The 16,766-nt window shown below is 43.7% G+C and overlaps 1 protein-coding gene across 2 annotated transcripts in view; it reads right to left on the bottom strand.

Annotated features, from left to right (window-relative positions):
* INTS9 (integrator complex subunit 9) overlaps positions 1–16,766 on the bottom strand; it is a 65,182-nt gene that overhangs the window by 20,313 nt on the left and 28,103 nt on the right. For both annotated transcript variants that reach the window (XM_010146080.1, XM_010146081.1), the window contains 3 exons: positions 13,046–13,226; positions 10,626–10,686; positions 1,453–1,624 (listed from right to left, as the gene is read on the bottom strand). In XM_010146080.1, the coding sequence (XP_010144382.1) occupies positions 1,453–1,624; positions 10,626–10,686; positions 13,046–13,226 (414 nt within the window). The remainder of the gene's footprint in view (positions 1–1,452; positions 1,625–10,625; positions 10,687–13,045; positions 13,227–16,766) is intronic.

A 16,766-nucleotide genomic window follows, 5' to 3' on the forward strand; every position in this document is an offset into this window, starting at 1 on the left:
CTGAAATGTCTTATCTGCGCAGCAGGAACCCCCTTGGATCTTCCCTCCCCTTGCAGCAGGGCTAATTACACACTTCTTTAAATCCTTCCAAATAGGTTTAATAGTATCATGATACTGTGACACTTTTTGGTATCAATATTGTGAAGAAGTTAAAGGGACTTGCTCATCAGTAGCCTCAAGTCTACAATTAAAAAAAACAGAGAAGGAAAGAAGTAACACTTGCCCACTCCTCCTTGCTTTAGGTTACGTGCTTTCCAGAGGTCCTATTCACTAAAAAAGGGAAGGAAAATAAGCTTAACAGCTTGCTGTGGGAGCAGTTACTCAGTGTTCTCCTTCCCCTTTATAATTCCTTTGTCCCAGTCCAAAATCCACACCTTTTTTACCTGGTTGAGTTATACAGGTCATATCTCACAACTATACGAGAGCTCGTTACACCTAAAATCAGTAGCAATAGCCTAAAGGATTACTTCCCTTTCTCACATCTGAAGAGTGCCCACTGTAGAGTTCTGTTTGGACGACATGTTAGGTATAAAGATGAGGCACCTGGACAGAAAGTCACTTTGAGAGAAGGCCTTGAATGATTTTTACAGGAGATCAAAGTCCAGGAGGGATTTCACAAAAGCTTCATGTTCTCTCTTAAATACTTTGTCCTGCTGTTAATGCTTGACATGGTCCCAGGACGCAGCTGCAGGATCCCAGTCCACAGCTTGTTCTGAAGCGGACAGGGCTCGATTCATTAAATCTGTTAAAAGTAGGGTCAGCACTAGAAGCAGACTGGGAGAAGTGGAGGAACTTAGAAGACCTGTTGTGCCCCTGAGTCACTGAGTAAGGAAATAGCTTCCTAAGGTATTAGCTAGAGCTGTACCTTCAGTGTCTGTCAACCAAAAGGCATCCGGGAAAAAAAGCTCAGCCAAAAGGCCACAGCGGCACAGCTCGCTCCTGCCGGGTCTGTATGGGGTGCACCCTTCTGACACAGCAGAGCTGACAGAAACATCCCGAGAAATGGCTGCAGGACCTGAGGTTTTGAGGAAAGGGCAGGAGAAGGGGTGAGGAAAAGTTTGTGATTCCAGTGGAATACGGAGAAGTATTTCTCCTCTCTGACCAGCATCAGCTAGGCCTCGCCTGGGTTCAACTTGCAGCCAGCTGCTTTTAATCCAAAAGTTAATTTCCTGTAGGCATTTTACTGCTGTGCATAACAAAGATGCTGCTTAGAAATGGCAGGAATGGACTCTGTATGACAAAGGTTGGCTCTGCAGGGCTAAAATGAATTAAATACCACCATGATTACGTTTGTCCCTACAGTCAATCCTGGGATCTTAATTTAGATGAGCTCCTACTGAAGTGAGAAGCTTCTGCTCCAGAGCAAATGAGTAAAGTCCCCAGGATGTGGCCACACTTAACCAGAGTGCACAATCTATTTTTAATTTGATAATGATAACTGTATTTCCTTACCTGTGAATATAACCGTGTTCAAGCTAGATTTTCCCCATAACTCCATGAAATGAACCACATCCCCAAATCGCAGCGAGGGGTGCCCGGTGAACACAACACATGGCTGCTTGAAGTCATTGCTGAAGTCTCCATGGATGCTGGGATAATGTTTCAGTTTGTTTGTCTGAATGAGCTGAAATGAAAATCCAGACATTACAAACTTTTCATGCCTCTGTGCTCAGTGTGTTTATTTATATGAGATTATAAATATTCTACAGTTTATTTCTAACTCATTACAGAGTCTCTTCCTGCATATTTTCCACCAATTTAGTCATGACTGTCCTAAAGAGTATGGGGCCAGGTGCTCTCACTTCTTCGGTACCAGCAGTACGGCAACTGAGAGGAAACACTGCAAATGCTCCCTGCTTAGAGCTTCCTGGAGGGAACTGAGCGCTCAGCAGCCACATTCACAATAAGCTACTTTCTTCCTATTTGCCATGTCTACAAAGAGCTCTGGGCACTGATGTTTAACCCGGTTTTCTTGCATCACAGTCGTACCATGCAATTTTGCCTTCGGCAGTGTATTGCTACGAGTTTCTCTGGTACAACGGGCTCACACAACATCGAGTCTTCAGAAAAAACATACAAAAGAACAGACTGACTTGCCTGCCCTTAACTATCACTGAGACTAGTAGCAACAATGAACTAAGAGCAGTAAGTACTTGTCACTCACGCTGGTAAACAGAGTGTAATCAGGTGTGCATATGCAGCAGATTTCTTTACTGAGGATGGGGAAGCTGATTTATCAAGGCGCTTTTTGGAGAAGAATTTTGCTTTGTTTCTCCTGTCACTGTTTTCTAATTGGCAAAAAGAGTTCAGCTGAAAAGGCAATTTAACAGACTAGTCTGCTAAGCAATAGTTGGCAAGTATTTTCTCGGCAGGTGTTACGCTTCCACCCCCAGCCTCTAAATAACTGTAAACACAGTTTTCTTAAAAAGCATGTAATTTAACACAATGAAATCCCACACTGAGGAGCTAAGAACATACGTGGAAATAAAGAGTTGTGAAAGAAGGGAACAGTCCTCCCCTTGTCAGTCTGTTTTAAAAGGAGGTGGGACTGAGCACCCAAGATCTCTCCCTGGTTTGCTGTCTCCTGCCAGGCGTTGCAACATTGCTCAAAACGCAGAATTCCCATACGCAGGGTTCAGACGGGAACTGCTGTGCCGCCGAACCACAGAGGACACGACTAATGAGCCAACATGCTCTTCACTACGTGTCAGAACATGATGCATGTGTCATGCCTTTCTAGCAGAAAACCTTCCTCTTCCTTGTAACAGCTGATTCTCAAAAAAGGAACGCAGGAAGAACGTTACAATAAGCAACTCTTCTGGTCTCTCCAAGCTGTAATTCATCTTTCCAGATTTTCTTTTATCCGTTACTTTTTCCCGTGGTAGATCTAACTCAAGATCATGTGCCTACATGGGAATAAACAGCTGAGAATTCTGAGGCTTCTTTAAAGCTTTTTCACAACTGACACACAACAAAGCACTTCAGAACGTAAGGTTATTACACAATTAGGTCCTTAATTGGATTTAGTATCGCTGAACAGAAGCATCACCCCTACTCAACTGCGAGCTGTCAGCACCTAAAGATGCGCTTTGGAGCTAGAAGAGACAATTTGCCCTCAATACCTTTTCAATGACAGAAAGTTGGCTGCATATAGGTGCTGATATTTACACTTTTCTCCTTTGTTTCCTCCAGTTTGGTCTCCTTTGAGTTCCCAACAGAAAATATTTTGCTGTGATTTTGTGTTTGGCTTTCCACACGTCCTGTTTACAACCACCATGCGATCGCTAGATGGCTGGAGCAGAATGGGATGGGATTGGGATCATTCCTTCCGGGGTTTGACGTAAGATGGAAACTGCAGGTGGACACAGCCCATTATTTCCACGTGGATCCTTGGATCACAGATGAAGTAGCTATGGGAGTACACTTTTCTGAGCTTACTAGTAATACCAAATTCCTATTAATCGTCAAGAGGGAAATTTGAAAACAACTTCCAATAACTGCTCTGGCAGTTAACAGGGACTGAATCTTGAAAAGACTTTTGCAATGAAGACTGGTAAAGATTTCTTACACATCTGGAGTGCAATATTTAGAATTTAAACTTAGCTTCAGTCACAAAACCTGCAGTTTAGCAGACAATGGGCAAACCAAGTCTGATCCCATAAAATACCAGCATTTAAAAGAACACGCAGGAAATGGCCTCATGAAGCTTCTCTCTTTTTTTTTTTTCTTGACCCTCAAAAGTGAAGTTGCAAAAGCAGCTTCAATGGCCTAAACTGGAAGAAGGGGACAATTTCTACTTCAAATATTAAATGGGGTATGTGACATTCCAGGGCAAAACTTTCTCAGAGAGCAGCAGACAGCTAGTGAAAGACAACCCTACAGGCAGCATTTACTTAACACTCTTCTGAAAATCAGAAACATCCAGCATCCTGTTCCTTGGGGACCTTAGGATTATATATGTTTGTAGGAGGCATTTGAATCCTTGCTAAGGTGTGATGGCAGTGCTCCGCATGCAAAAGCATCCTCAACAGCCTATTTCAGTGCTGAATCTATACAAATGTTCACTGTTTCTAAACATAAAAGCTGTATTCTCTTCACAGCACCACGGAAGCTTCAAATCCCTTCCTATTACTCTGGAGAGAGGTACAGGATCTAGAATCCAGTTTTCAGGACCTTGGGTTTTGTCTGTGTTATTCTTGTTAATTATTTTTTTATTATTATTTCAGCAAGAAAACATTTAGCACAACACCGGGGTGACTGCTTCTAACTGGGGTGCTAAGGCAAGAGGGCAAAGGGGCACACTGAATCCTCAGCACCACGTCCTGAGATGTGGTGATTTTTTTCTTTCACCGTTTCATCAAAGAAGATCCTTTCTGCTAAGTCTACCGAAGCTCCATACCTTCACTCACAATCTCTGATTCTCATGGCCATTGTAGCAGGGGTGAAAGGCCTCAAAAACAAGTTGAGAGGCATTCTACTCGCTCCAGTGATAAAGCAGCTGGTAGATTTTAGTGTCCAGAACAAAGTCTTTTCTAATTACCTGATCAAAAGTATATGGCACTGAACTTGCAAAACAGGTCCAACAAAACTTCACAAATCATTAAAGGGACTAAATTGGTAATGATTTGTACAGGTTTGTTCTGTCGGCAGATGAGATGGGTTGTGTTACCACACCAGTCATTACTGTGTCTTGTTCAGATCCCCAACCTGTCCAAGCCTGGGCCAAAAGCAATGCCTGGCATTTAGCCAACCCATATTTCCAAAACAGGACTGATTTCTGGAAACCAGAAGCATCTTTCTACAAAAAGAAAGAACCATTATTGACTGAAAGCTTAGGAGACAGAGGACGGTGAAGTACTGAACCGAGACTGAGGAGAGCTGTGGGTTTTTTAAATCCCAAATGGTTATGCTTCCCTTTAACATGGCAGACTTGATTTACAGGGTCAGCAACTGCTGCTATCACCAGGATAAATCTTCAGAGCCCTTGTGTACCCTTTAGTGAAGTGAGTCAAAATACTCTGCTATTTACTGTGTGTGTTTGTGTGTGTTCCCTATCCAGAATTTTGAACAGATGTTGTTCTTTTCCGAGGATGAGTGACGCATTTATTACTTCACCTCCTGCACCCCCTTCGTAAGACCAACACTAACAGGGGCCTAATTCTAGATAATACTGTAAGACCCAACATAATACTATGCAATCACCTGCTTGCAGGATTTTATGGCTTTGAAGGTGTTACACAGGAACCAGTATATGGAAGAGGGAATCAAAGACAAAGAAGACAAATGCTAGCACTTAAGACCCCAGAACCAATATTACTCCCTCCCTGGCTATCTTTTGAGTCAGAAAAAGAGGTTTTTTGTCACTATTTCTCTTAGATGTTGCTAACAGAATCCTTAGAAGAAAAGACAGTAAATCCAAATTCTTCCTCCACCAGCAAATCCTGATCAATATAAATTATCTCTCAAATTTTTTGTTGTAGTCATTTAGAGAAGCCTGGATTCACTTATCTTACAGCCTGAAACCATCTATGTAAAGATGGAGCAGAAAAAGAGTGAAGGCTTCTCATTCTGCCTTGCTAGAACAATTCACTACTCATTTCTCAAGTCTCTACCTCCACAAAAGGGATGATGTGGCGTGTACGATCCACGGTTCCTGTTTAAGTGTAGGGGAGAGCCACTCACAGAGCAATCCCTGCCTTCCCTAACTGCCTGTTTCTCCACTCCATTTCCCCAGTTTTCCTCCTGACAAATCACGGGCTGGAACGTAGGGCGGTCCTGCTCCAGATCCTAACTCCTTCCAACAGAATCACCGCAATTCTTACCCCAGCGATCACAGAGAAATGCCTTTAAAAAGAAGCTCTTTTAGCCTGCACACCACTAAAAGGCTGCAGATGAGATATCAAATGAGTGTGCAAGAATCTGGATGCTCCATTAACATTATCTTCAGTTGGAATTGATGTCCAAATCTACCCCTACAAGCCTGAAGCACTTTAGCCCACATTCCTTGCTTAAAACAAAGGGAAAGTATATTCCCTTTTGCTTGGACTGGGTGTTACGAAACAAATTGCCACCCCAAAAAATTGTACGCAGTGATTGTGTGGGAGGAGATATGATAAACATCTAGTACTCATCATCATGGTTTGGCTTCCCGAACAAAGATCTGGGAAGGGCCTTTCCCACGCTCACTGCAAGCGATGAGTGCACCCTTCAGGGCTGCACGGTGGATTTTTTAGGTGAGGCACCAGTGTGCACAGAACTGGCTCCACCCTTTACACCTGAGGTTCATCTGCCAGGGCCTAGGGAGCTTGGACGGTGACAGCGAAGTCCTCGGGTCATAGGTTTGGTTAGAGTATCCTTCTCTTAGATGGATGCCTTACAAGGCTAAACGAGCTCCATCCGCCTGGGTTTGGAGTCAGAGTTGTCCTTCTCCTAGGATGGCTGCCCGAAGGCTATTGAGCCCATCCTGCCTGTGGACACACTTTGTGTGACCCTTCAGCTGAGACCTGTCAGGCTTGGGAGACCCTACCGGAGGCACATGCCACCACCAGCACAGCTCTCAACCTCACAAGGGCACGCAGGCTCCTTCCCCATGGCAAGGGGGTGCCCGTGAAAGAGTCGCTGCTCTACCTCCAGACATCACAGACCCGGGCATGGGGCAGCCGGGGCCTGCCAAGAACGGGAGTCCTGGAGGGTACATCTACTACTACATTAAAGCAGAGTAACAAGGAAGGGATAGAAGTGGTTGGGGTTCTCTGCAGAGTTCAACAGCATGTCTGGTTTTCTTCACCACAGAAGAACAAGGACCGAGTTCAAAAAAGTTATGGTAAATCATAAGCCTGGAAAATTTCCATGCAAAGAGAATGAAAAAGCTTCAAACAACTTAGTATAGAGAAGAGCGAGAAGAAATAAAAATGATTGTAGAGAAGATGAAGATCCTTTTATTTATCCTCTTGTAACAGTATTAAAGAGATAGTTAAGTTAAACGAAATGAAAATGCAATCATAACTGATTAAGGGAAGCAAACTCTATTTTATACCACGTATCAGGCACCGCTGGAACTCACTGCTGCAAGAGACTGCAGCAATGTCAGGGGATTTTTTGCCTTGTTTGTTTTTAAATGTTGCTGTTTATACAACTAAGAGGAACATTGAATTTCAGGACCAAACAGCATGTTGGGCTGGACTTGTTCTGTGGATAATTAGAAGCTTATTTCCTGGCCTGTCCCTTTCTGATGTATCATGCTAGGCACGTTGTTAGTGCTCGCTAATAACCAAGAGGCATGTCTGAGTAATTCCCTGTTTTCTTCCAACAACTGAGCAGTTAAGCGCATCTTTTCATGATAGGCAATTTCCGTACAGGTTGCACCACACAAGCCTACCATTACTTTGAAAAAAGTAAAGTAATTCTCCACTAACAACCCATCCAATAGAAATGATCAGTCAATGTCGGGTTCTGGTGCTCATTAAAAATTCCCTTAAGTGCTACTACACAGAGCTCCTGATTGTGAGGTTGTGGAGAGACAGATTTAGAAAGAGACAAAATAAGACAAAAAGGATGGCTGCTAAGGCTCTGACTTAGCAACTGGAAGCCTTGAGCCCAAGTCCTTGCTCCCTCCTAGACTGGTGGTACATGGACAGGTTATTCAGGCCAGGTCTGTATTAAGTGCCTTTTGCTTGGTAAAATTACACCAAAATATCATAGCAACCTACTGTGGATCCTCTTTGCACAGGAAGAACAGGGTTTCTGCCAGGGAATAAATAATACATTTGTTAAAGACCATACTGAAAAGATGTTCTATAAATGTTTCACATTACGGGAGTTACGTGTACAGTGTCAGCTGCAAGATTTTGCCCCTTTTCTGTTTATACCGTTTGCTCCAACTCTGTATTTCATAGAAGAAAAAGGAACCCAGCTCCTCTCCCATGCCCTAGAAGCAGGAGGAGAGCACTAAACCATACCCAGCTGTAGGTACCACTATCACTGGAATGCAGCCCAAGGCAGCTGGGAATTACAGGAGTACAAGGATGACAGTAGTTGTCCCTCAGAGGACAAGAACAAGGCATCAGGCTGAGCACTGTGTACCTGATGTGGGCATCTTGGTGCTGTGTGGGTGAACACGGGCCTTACCTGTTAGTCTTCTATATCAATCTCTACATCAAGTCTACAATCCATATGCTTTGATTGTTTAAAACCAAACTAAACCAAACCAGAATAGCACAGAGCAATCTGGTCTGGCATTCTCATGCATGTCTAAACTTCAGTGATTTATGATCTTAGGAAAAGCACTAATTGAAACAGCAGCCTCAGTCTTCCTTTGCCTGGGTATTACTTTGTTTTGGGTTTGCTATTAAGCCAGGCTTTTGAAAAGGTGCAGCTATACGCCTAGGGCCGCTGCTTCCCACCACACCAACTGGTTTTGCAAAACAGATGGTATATATCAGGAATTAGCAGCGAAGAGACCCCTCTAATACACCACGGGGTGGGGGTCGTGCAGGTTACTCCCCTTCCCCATGTTTACTCCAGTTCCCAGTGTTTATACAGCAGCTGTAAGGAAATACTCCCTTCGCTCCAAATCTTAGCTGTGTCAGACGCTTGCTGTGAAATGTGCAGTACTTCCTTCAGACGCCCAAGGGCTACAACCATTTCTTAGTCTGGGAGCCATAAGGATGAGCACAGATAGTGTATTGTGTCATCTGGCACATTTAAGGCAACTCTTGGTGAAAAATTTAAGAAGGCTAAGGATGGCTTCCTACCAGTGCTACCCATGGTCTAGACCAAGCTGTTTGTGCATCTCATGATAAAATGTCCCCAGCTTTATGGGTCATAACCAGTACGATTTGGCCTTGTCAACCAAAGCCTGTACCTGTAACAGGCACGACACTCCCTCTGCACTGCATTTTGTTGTAAGGCAGCAGATCTGTTATCCGCTGCTGTGAGCCCTTTCCTAGATAATTACCTTGATCTACACAGGAAACACAGAGGAATGTCTCAACAGCTAAACAACAATTTGGCAAAATCTCGTTATCAACAGGCCTCTGGAGAATAGAAAACATCCTAAAAATTAGAGGACAGAGTTATCACTCTCAACACAAAGGCCCTTCATATAAGATGGGTTAATTAATCCAGTCTTCGACAGCTGCGTGTTTGGCTTCTCAGTTTTGGAAGGGCTTTTGCTTAAACCTGCCAGTTCTGGCACATATTGTGAACTAAAATTTCGAAGCAATGCCTTTGGTAGGTTATAGGCTGTCAGTGAAACCAATGACACTGTGGATCAACAAGGACACCCCAGAAAGCAGGGGAAATTAGAAAGCAGAGCCAGCAGCATGGCTACAGTGTTGTTGTCAGAGATCAGGCTTTGGAATTCATTTATTGGCGTGAACGAATTTTATGGTTACAAAAAGAGTGGTGACAAGGGGGCTTGCCCTGCAGCCTGCATTATTCTTGGTAATAGATTATACATAATTCTGCACATCCCACTTGAAATGTATTCAAGCATCTGGAAACAGTGAGGGCTTCTGGTCAGATCCTACTTCCAACAACGTCTCTGAAGCACCTACAGACGATAGATATGACGGGCAACGGCAATTTCCGGAACAAGTCCCTGGATAAGATATCCCAGAGGAAAAAAACCTGAAGAAGCATTTAATCTCTGAACTCTTAATCCTTCAGTGGCCACTCTGCCCATCTCACGGAACAGTTTTGACCACAGGAACTAAAAGAGCCAGTTTTCTGAGCCAGCATGACCCAAACAGCTCACTGTCTCACACAAGGAAGATTTAGCCAAAATAATTTCTCTGTCTCTCTTCTTCCTTTCCCTGTCTGCCTCTCATTTACTTTAGTGGGAAATCTACTTGCTCCCAGTGGAGAGAGTAAAGAGATTTCTTTTCTTGAACAACTCTGTGAGATAACTCATGAGTTAAACCACATTTATTCAATGTCTGGTTGGCCCGAAACTTCCTTTTGAATTTGTGGCAGGGAAGATCACCTCAACATATGTTGCAGGGACATCCCCTCCTCAAAGACAGGAGCCTTATTCCTCTGCGCTTCACTAAGATCCCAGCTCAAGTAATTTCATCTAAAATTGCCAATTACAACACTCAGGGCTGCAACTTTAACTTTTTTATATCAAACCTCTCTTTTCGAGATACCATTTCTCCTGCAGCAGACAACATGGTGCCTGTTTCAGCCAGAGAGGCAGGAGCTGGGATGACTAAGCTGTCTCTGATAACAAGCTGTTAGTTTTATAGACTGTGAAATAAACTGCTTGGACAAAGGGAGTATTTGTGGTTGCAGCCTGATAAGAGCAAACACTCGACCATGTGTATGCCAGATAACCTTCTGCGGGGGAAGGGGTTGGACAGGCGAGCGTATGCAAGTTCTATGCTGAAATAAACACCATGGTAATTTTTGAGTTGAGGGAACACCATCATTTAATCCTCCCCCACACTCTCAAATTAATCACAGAAAGCAAAGGAAAAAAAACCCACTTGTATGAATAATGACACAGAACTATGAAATAGCTGTAGAAGCATTCAGCAGAAAAACAACAGCCACACGGGGCTGTGTTCCACCAACCCACTCGCTCTGTGGTCTTAGCAAACAGCACAAGACCACAGTTTACTTACCTCAGCGTGGGGAAAAGGAGGTTCTGGAAGATACACCTTTGTCTGTTTGTTATGACACAACCTTTAAAAGCAAAGGGAAATAAGCTGCGTTAGAGGTGCACAGCATCCTGTGGTATCTGCTGCCATCTACTGCTGAGCTTTCTCTGGGAAAGCTGCTTCTTATCTGGGCAATCAGGTGCAAAATCACTGTTCTGTTTTGTTACTTCCTGTTTTTCTGTTAGAGAAGCAACACCTATGGGAAGGGACAACTCAGTCATAGCCAGATCACTTAAAGAAAATAACTTTTATCACACTATGTTACATAACTCCTTTGCTGTGGAAGACAAATTTGTAACTCAACATCCCCATCATTTCATAGTCCAGACCTCAACAGTTTTCACAAAGCCAAGTTTACCCATTAACAGAAAAATTCCAATTGCCTCATTCCCCTTCTCGGCAGTGACATGGTCCTTTTCTTCATTATAATCTAATTCCCCTACACATTTTATTATTGCAGCCACAGTGTTGGTAAACTGCCTCTCACCGTGACGTAACGCTCACTGTCGCCCGCTATTTTACATCATTTATTTTTAAACCATAAATATTGCAAGTTCTTGACTAGCTCCAGCCTGACTCCTGATTCATTCTATTGCAGAAGTTAAAAAAAGGTATTTGTCAGAGCTCTGTGGGACGCTACAATTGCCTGTAGTGACACTGTCCTGGTGGCTTTTTCTGGGAAACATTACCCATGTTGAATTTTCTTCACTTTATTAAAAAGCAATAAGCCTTAGTCACAATAAATTTGATAGATTAGAGATACTAAGAGATAATAAGAGATACTAAAAGCAGGACAGTTCTTTTAGCTGACTGAACAGTAGAACTGGAAGGCTGGAATCCCTGAATTTCGACCCCAGTTCTGACCCCAAATCTCCATTTAGCCAAATCTCCAGTTCAACCTCTGCCTCCACCTCCACATAAGTAAAACATTCACTTTACACCGATGTGTTTGGAGATTGGCTAATGGTGGGTTTGACTTCTGAATATAAACCCCTACCGCAAAGGAGAATTCAAAAAGATGGTGTCTGAATTGTGTCAGCTAGACACAGCAGACAGAATGACCCAACTGGCACACCTTACTGACACGAAATCACATCCAAGTACACATCCAACTATTGTTTAACTATAAACCGTATGAGTTGAAAACCTGGTGAGTACATGAAGTTTGGCCAGGACACCAAGGCTTGATTTTCCTACTTTTGCTGAAATAACACAACTGAAATTCAACAGATTCCAATCTTCTTTACAGTTCTCCGGAGGGGTTAATTCACACAATATTTCCAGGACCTCTCTTCTCTTTCCTGAATTCCAGACTTAAAAACGTGGAGAGGAAGACAGGGAGGAAAAGTTGACTTACTCTATTTAATAATCTAGAGCATGTCCCCATTTGTAAGAATTCAGGAACAGTTCCAAGTGGTTGGGTTCTCCTTTCCATGGCTCAGAATCACAGAATGGTTGAGACTGGACGGGACCCCTTGAGATCACTGAGCTCAAGCACTGTCAGCTGGAGCAGGTTGTCCAGGACTGCATCCAGTTGTGTTCTGGTGTCTCCATAGATAGAGACTCCACAACCTCTCTGCACAACCTGTTCCAGTGTCTGACCACCTTCACAGTAAAAAAGCGTGTTTCTTTTGTTCAGATGGAATGTTGTGTGTTTTAATTTAACTCCTGTTGTCAGTGCGCCCTACTGAGAAGAGTCTGGCTCCCTCATCCTCAGTTCTTCCCATCATCAGGTACTTCTACACATTGCTAAGATCCCGCCGAGCCTTCTGTGCTGCAGGCTGAAGAGTTCCAGCTCTCTCAGACTTTCTTAATCTTTGTGGCCCTGTGCTGGCCTCGCTCCAGTAAGCCCATGTCCTTCTTGTACTGGGGAGCCCAGAACTGGATACAGCACTCTCCACATAGCCTCACCTGTGCTGAGTAGAGAAGGATCCCCCTTTCCTAACTTGCTGGCAATGCTCGGCCTCATGCAGCCCAGGGTACTGTTGGCTTTTATTTGCCATGAGAATACACTGCTGGCTCAGCAAAATTAAGCCTGAAAAATCTATTTCACTTATACAGGGAGACCACAGTATTGTTTTGGGGGCACTGGATAAGAGCTGCAGACAGGCACAGCTAAAATTCACTCAAATCAAGTACATCATTTAATCGGTGCAAGTACCAAAAAGGACAGACAATTTGAGTTTCTATGTTCTATAGGAAACGATGCTTCCCTAATTATAGAACATCTCCTTACACACACACGCACAGCCTGGTGACTCAAGAAACGTGTTCACAATTCCAATCCAGTATATATTAGAATATGTCAAGCAGAGATAACCTGCATTTATCTCCCATAGCTGAGTGGGTGATTGAGGCTGAGGAAGCAGCCCTGTCACACCTACCATTCTGCAAAGATCTGTGAGAACTCAAGGGAGCTGTTGGCCACAGGTGAGATGAAATAAAAAGGGACATTGGAGAGTCCAGCAGAGTCGATATACTGGTACAGGCACTCCAGCAGATCGTATATTACTCCAGAAGGGTAACAGGGAACCAGCACGTTTCCTCCATTCCGGACAGTCATAGCTAAGGGAGAGAGAATGAGAAAAATCAATCAACAGGGTTCATGTTTACACTTTTTAATAGAATTCCTTTAATCCAAATATTACATAAGGTACAGAAAGAAGCTATTGCATGAATTAGCAGAACATTATGCATACAGATTGGGAGGGACACTTCTGATCATTAAATACATTTATTTACTGCCTTCTCCGGGCTCAGCAGAGAGAATGAATATACTCCTGGGGGACACAAAACAGACTGAGCCCATGCAAAACTCCTGACAGGAGAGGGCGGTCTTGCACCGGCACATGAGGATAAATGAGTGACCCCAACTACCTTGCCATCAAAATCAGCTCTGCTCCATCCTTTAGTTGTCTACCAGAGGGGAAAGAAAACAGGTCACAGGTCCCTGCCGAAAGCACCAGCCATGGTGAACTGTTGTGTGCTCAGTGTTCAGTGCTCTAGAGGAATGGCTGAAGACGTGGTAATTTCAAACAGCTCTGGAAGCTAGAAGGGGGCAGGGGAGTGTTTCTCCTTCTTTAAATACTTCTGCCCTTTCAAAAACAATTTAAAATCTCTATGAATTGTAGATGAAGGAAAGGAAAAATAAGTTTACTCTGTAACTGAGAGAGATCTGAGTACAATACCACAAGCAAGTCCAGAGCAAACATTTCATTCTTTTGGCAGAACACATCACCAAAAAAGTTGTACCTTATGGGAGAGTGGAAACACCTCGTCCAGCTCACTGTGCAACTGCTGCCTCATGACCCCCGCTGTGGTTGTGGGCTAAAACCATCTACTAATGTCAATTGCAGTGCAGCAGCAGTAACATTATGCATCAAGGCATTACACAGAAAGCTGTGAAAGAGCCTGAAAACGCATATATTACATCCCACCATCACCACTTCCTTGACTTCAATTTACGGACAAGCTTTGATGGGGTATAGATTTAGCACATTAAGGGTCTTTTTGCCCCACCTACACAGTCATGGAATATTTTTATGGCTGAATGTTTCAAGGTTTTACGGCATCTAGGGAAATGCACAGCCTCTGCAGCAGGGTTTTTCACATCGAAGAACATTTTCCTGCATTGAAAAGGCAGGAGGAAGGGCTTTCATCTGCTGATGGGCTGGTTAAAGAAGTTGTCCAGGGTGTCATTCCTAAGCCTTAGAGGGTGAATTCACAGCTCTCCCTTCCCTGCAGCCATCGGTTCGCTACGGGAACATCAAGTCCCTTTCGTTCAAAACAACCAGAAGTTCAAGATTCCAGAGGGCACAGAGAAATTACCAGAGGACAAGGTCTTGGAGGAGCCACCAACTTGAGTTTCTGTTCCCAGGAGAACTACAGAGCTGATTACCAATAATTAATACAAAATCCCTGCCCAGGGAACAGAGCGCTTTTCCAGCTTCCACAAAACAGGGATGAAAACCTTCACCAGCGTATTGCTCTCCATGCAAGAGGCAGGTCCAATCTGGCTCTCCGCACCGCTACGTCAACTTTCGACAGTTGTCAGTAAGAAGACACGTGTATTTGAAAGCTGTTTATAGCCCATTTTATCTCTGTGACTAATGGATGCACCCTCTTGATAAAAGCTGTATAATAATCTCGGCATTTCAAATTTAGTCTCCTTCAGCAGCTCCGTAACAAGTTGTTCAATTTACAACTCACAAAGAGATACTTGCTTTTCGAACAGCTGCCACCACAAGGTCAAGCCGGCACCTAAAAAGCAAACTGTGCTCTTTTCTGCTTTAGAGAAACACACACACATGCACACAAAATATCACAAACCGTCCCCACAGGCACCCTGGCAATTCTGATGATGATGCCTGAGGCAATGTAAAAATACAATCGCTTTTCTCAAGCTGCAGAGTGCTGCTGCTGCAGTGCTGAGCACAGAAAAAAGGGGTTTGGGCTAAACTGGGAGGGACTTGGAGAGGTGACAAAGCGTGATTTCAGGGCTGCACACACAATACGGGGAGGAAATCATGTATGAGTCATTAATGACGGGAATCAGCATCTACAAGTCTACACGCTGGGATGAAAACAGAGATGAAGGTGAAATTTTCACACTTCCTTTTCTGGGCTTCACAACACTTGCTCATCAATGTGGCGTTACTTCATCATACAGGTTTTTGCTAAATTTCCAGTGTCTGCTTTAGAGTCTTTGCCCTGTGTATTCTGAGCATTTTGGAAATGGGAAAAAAATCTGAAAGCTATTGTGCTTAGCTCAGAACTACTCTATTGCTTTTCCCAGCAACCGATTGTTTTTGGACTTGTTTAGAATTTGATAGAGATTTGATTCACTGTTTTCTTTTCCTGATGTTGGGGTAGACGTGTAAACACTGTTGATGTTCTGTAAAAGACAGCCCTACCACTATACTGTATCACAGAATCCCTGACTGGTGGGGTTGGAAGGGGCCTCTGAGGATCACCCAGTCCAATCGCCAGCTAGAGCAGGGTCAGCCACAGCAGGTCGCCCAGGATGGCATCCAGGCAGGTTTGGAATCTCTCAGAGAAGGAGACTCTATAACCTTTATGGGCAGCGTGAGGCAGGGCTCCCTCACCCTCACAGCAAAGATTTTCCCCATGTTCAGGTGGAACTTCCCGTGTTGCCCCTTGTCCTGTCGTTGGGCACCGCTGAGGAGAGTCTGGCCCCATACTCTATGAATATAGATATATATTCATAGAATTATTTAATTTCTTCAGGATGTTCTGTTTTTTGGCAAATTGCAGTCAAATTCCTGATTCTTACAATGGTGTCATTTTAAGCATATACCTCCTTGTGTCTTTAACAATGTTCTAATCTCTCTGAGTTTGTCTCATTCAAGATAGAAGCTGGCTTGAAGATCTTCAGAAAAACCCTTGAAATAGTTCAGAATGTTTCTGTAAACCAGAACAACTTGTTCAGGTAAACACCCACCTGTACCTCCATGGGTAACACCTTTATTTTTATGCATCACCCTTGTTTACTCAGCACAGAGCTGTTGCAGTTCAAGACATGAGTGACCACCAAGGTCCTTGCTAGAGCACGTTTGCAGCAGAGCTGGCAGCAGGGCAACACATACCACTCCTTTGCCTCTCTGGTACAAAGTCTAACATTGTGGCTCAGACTTGCTTCCTCAGTGGTTTAAGCTAGGATGATAGGATGTGACCTGTCTGTCAGGGGGACAGTAGCACCCATAAAGGTCTAGAGGGACAGGGAAGGGCAGCACATTTGCAACAAGGCCACCAAAGCTTATCTGTGACATCTCAGAGGGTAATAAAATTAACAATGCTTAAAAGCAATGAAAACACAGACCATAATACACACACGCACATGTAAGATGCTCCTCTTCAGAAAGGAAGTCACACGTTAAGATTTAAAGCAGCTTCAAGGGGAGGTTAAACAGCTTACTGGAAGAGAAATCCACTGAACTTCACTAACTACACAAAAGCCCTGTCTGATTCAGGAGATTCCTGGAATAAAAATACTTGAAGGCTATTGAGACTAGAAGGGGAAATTGTTATATTATATAGTCTTGTCCTGTTCTTCTACTCTTCTCTAGACATCTGCTCACGATTCCT

This window comes from Buceros rhinoceros, unplaced genomic scaffold (assembly GCF_000710305.1).
Source record: "Buceros rhinoceros silvestris isolate BGI_N320 unplaced genomic scaffold, ASM71030v1 scaffold3522, whole genome shotgun sequence".
Lineage (NCBI taxonomy): Eukaryota > Metazoa > Chordata > Aves > Bucerotiformes > Bucerotidae > Buceros > Buceros rhinoceros.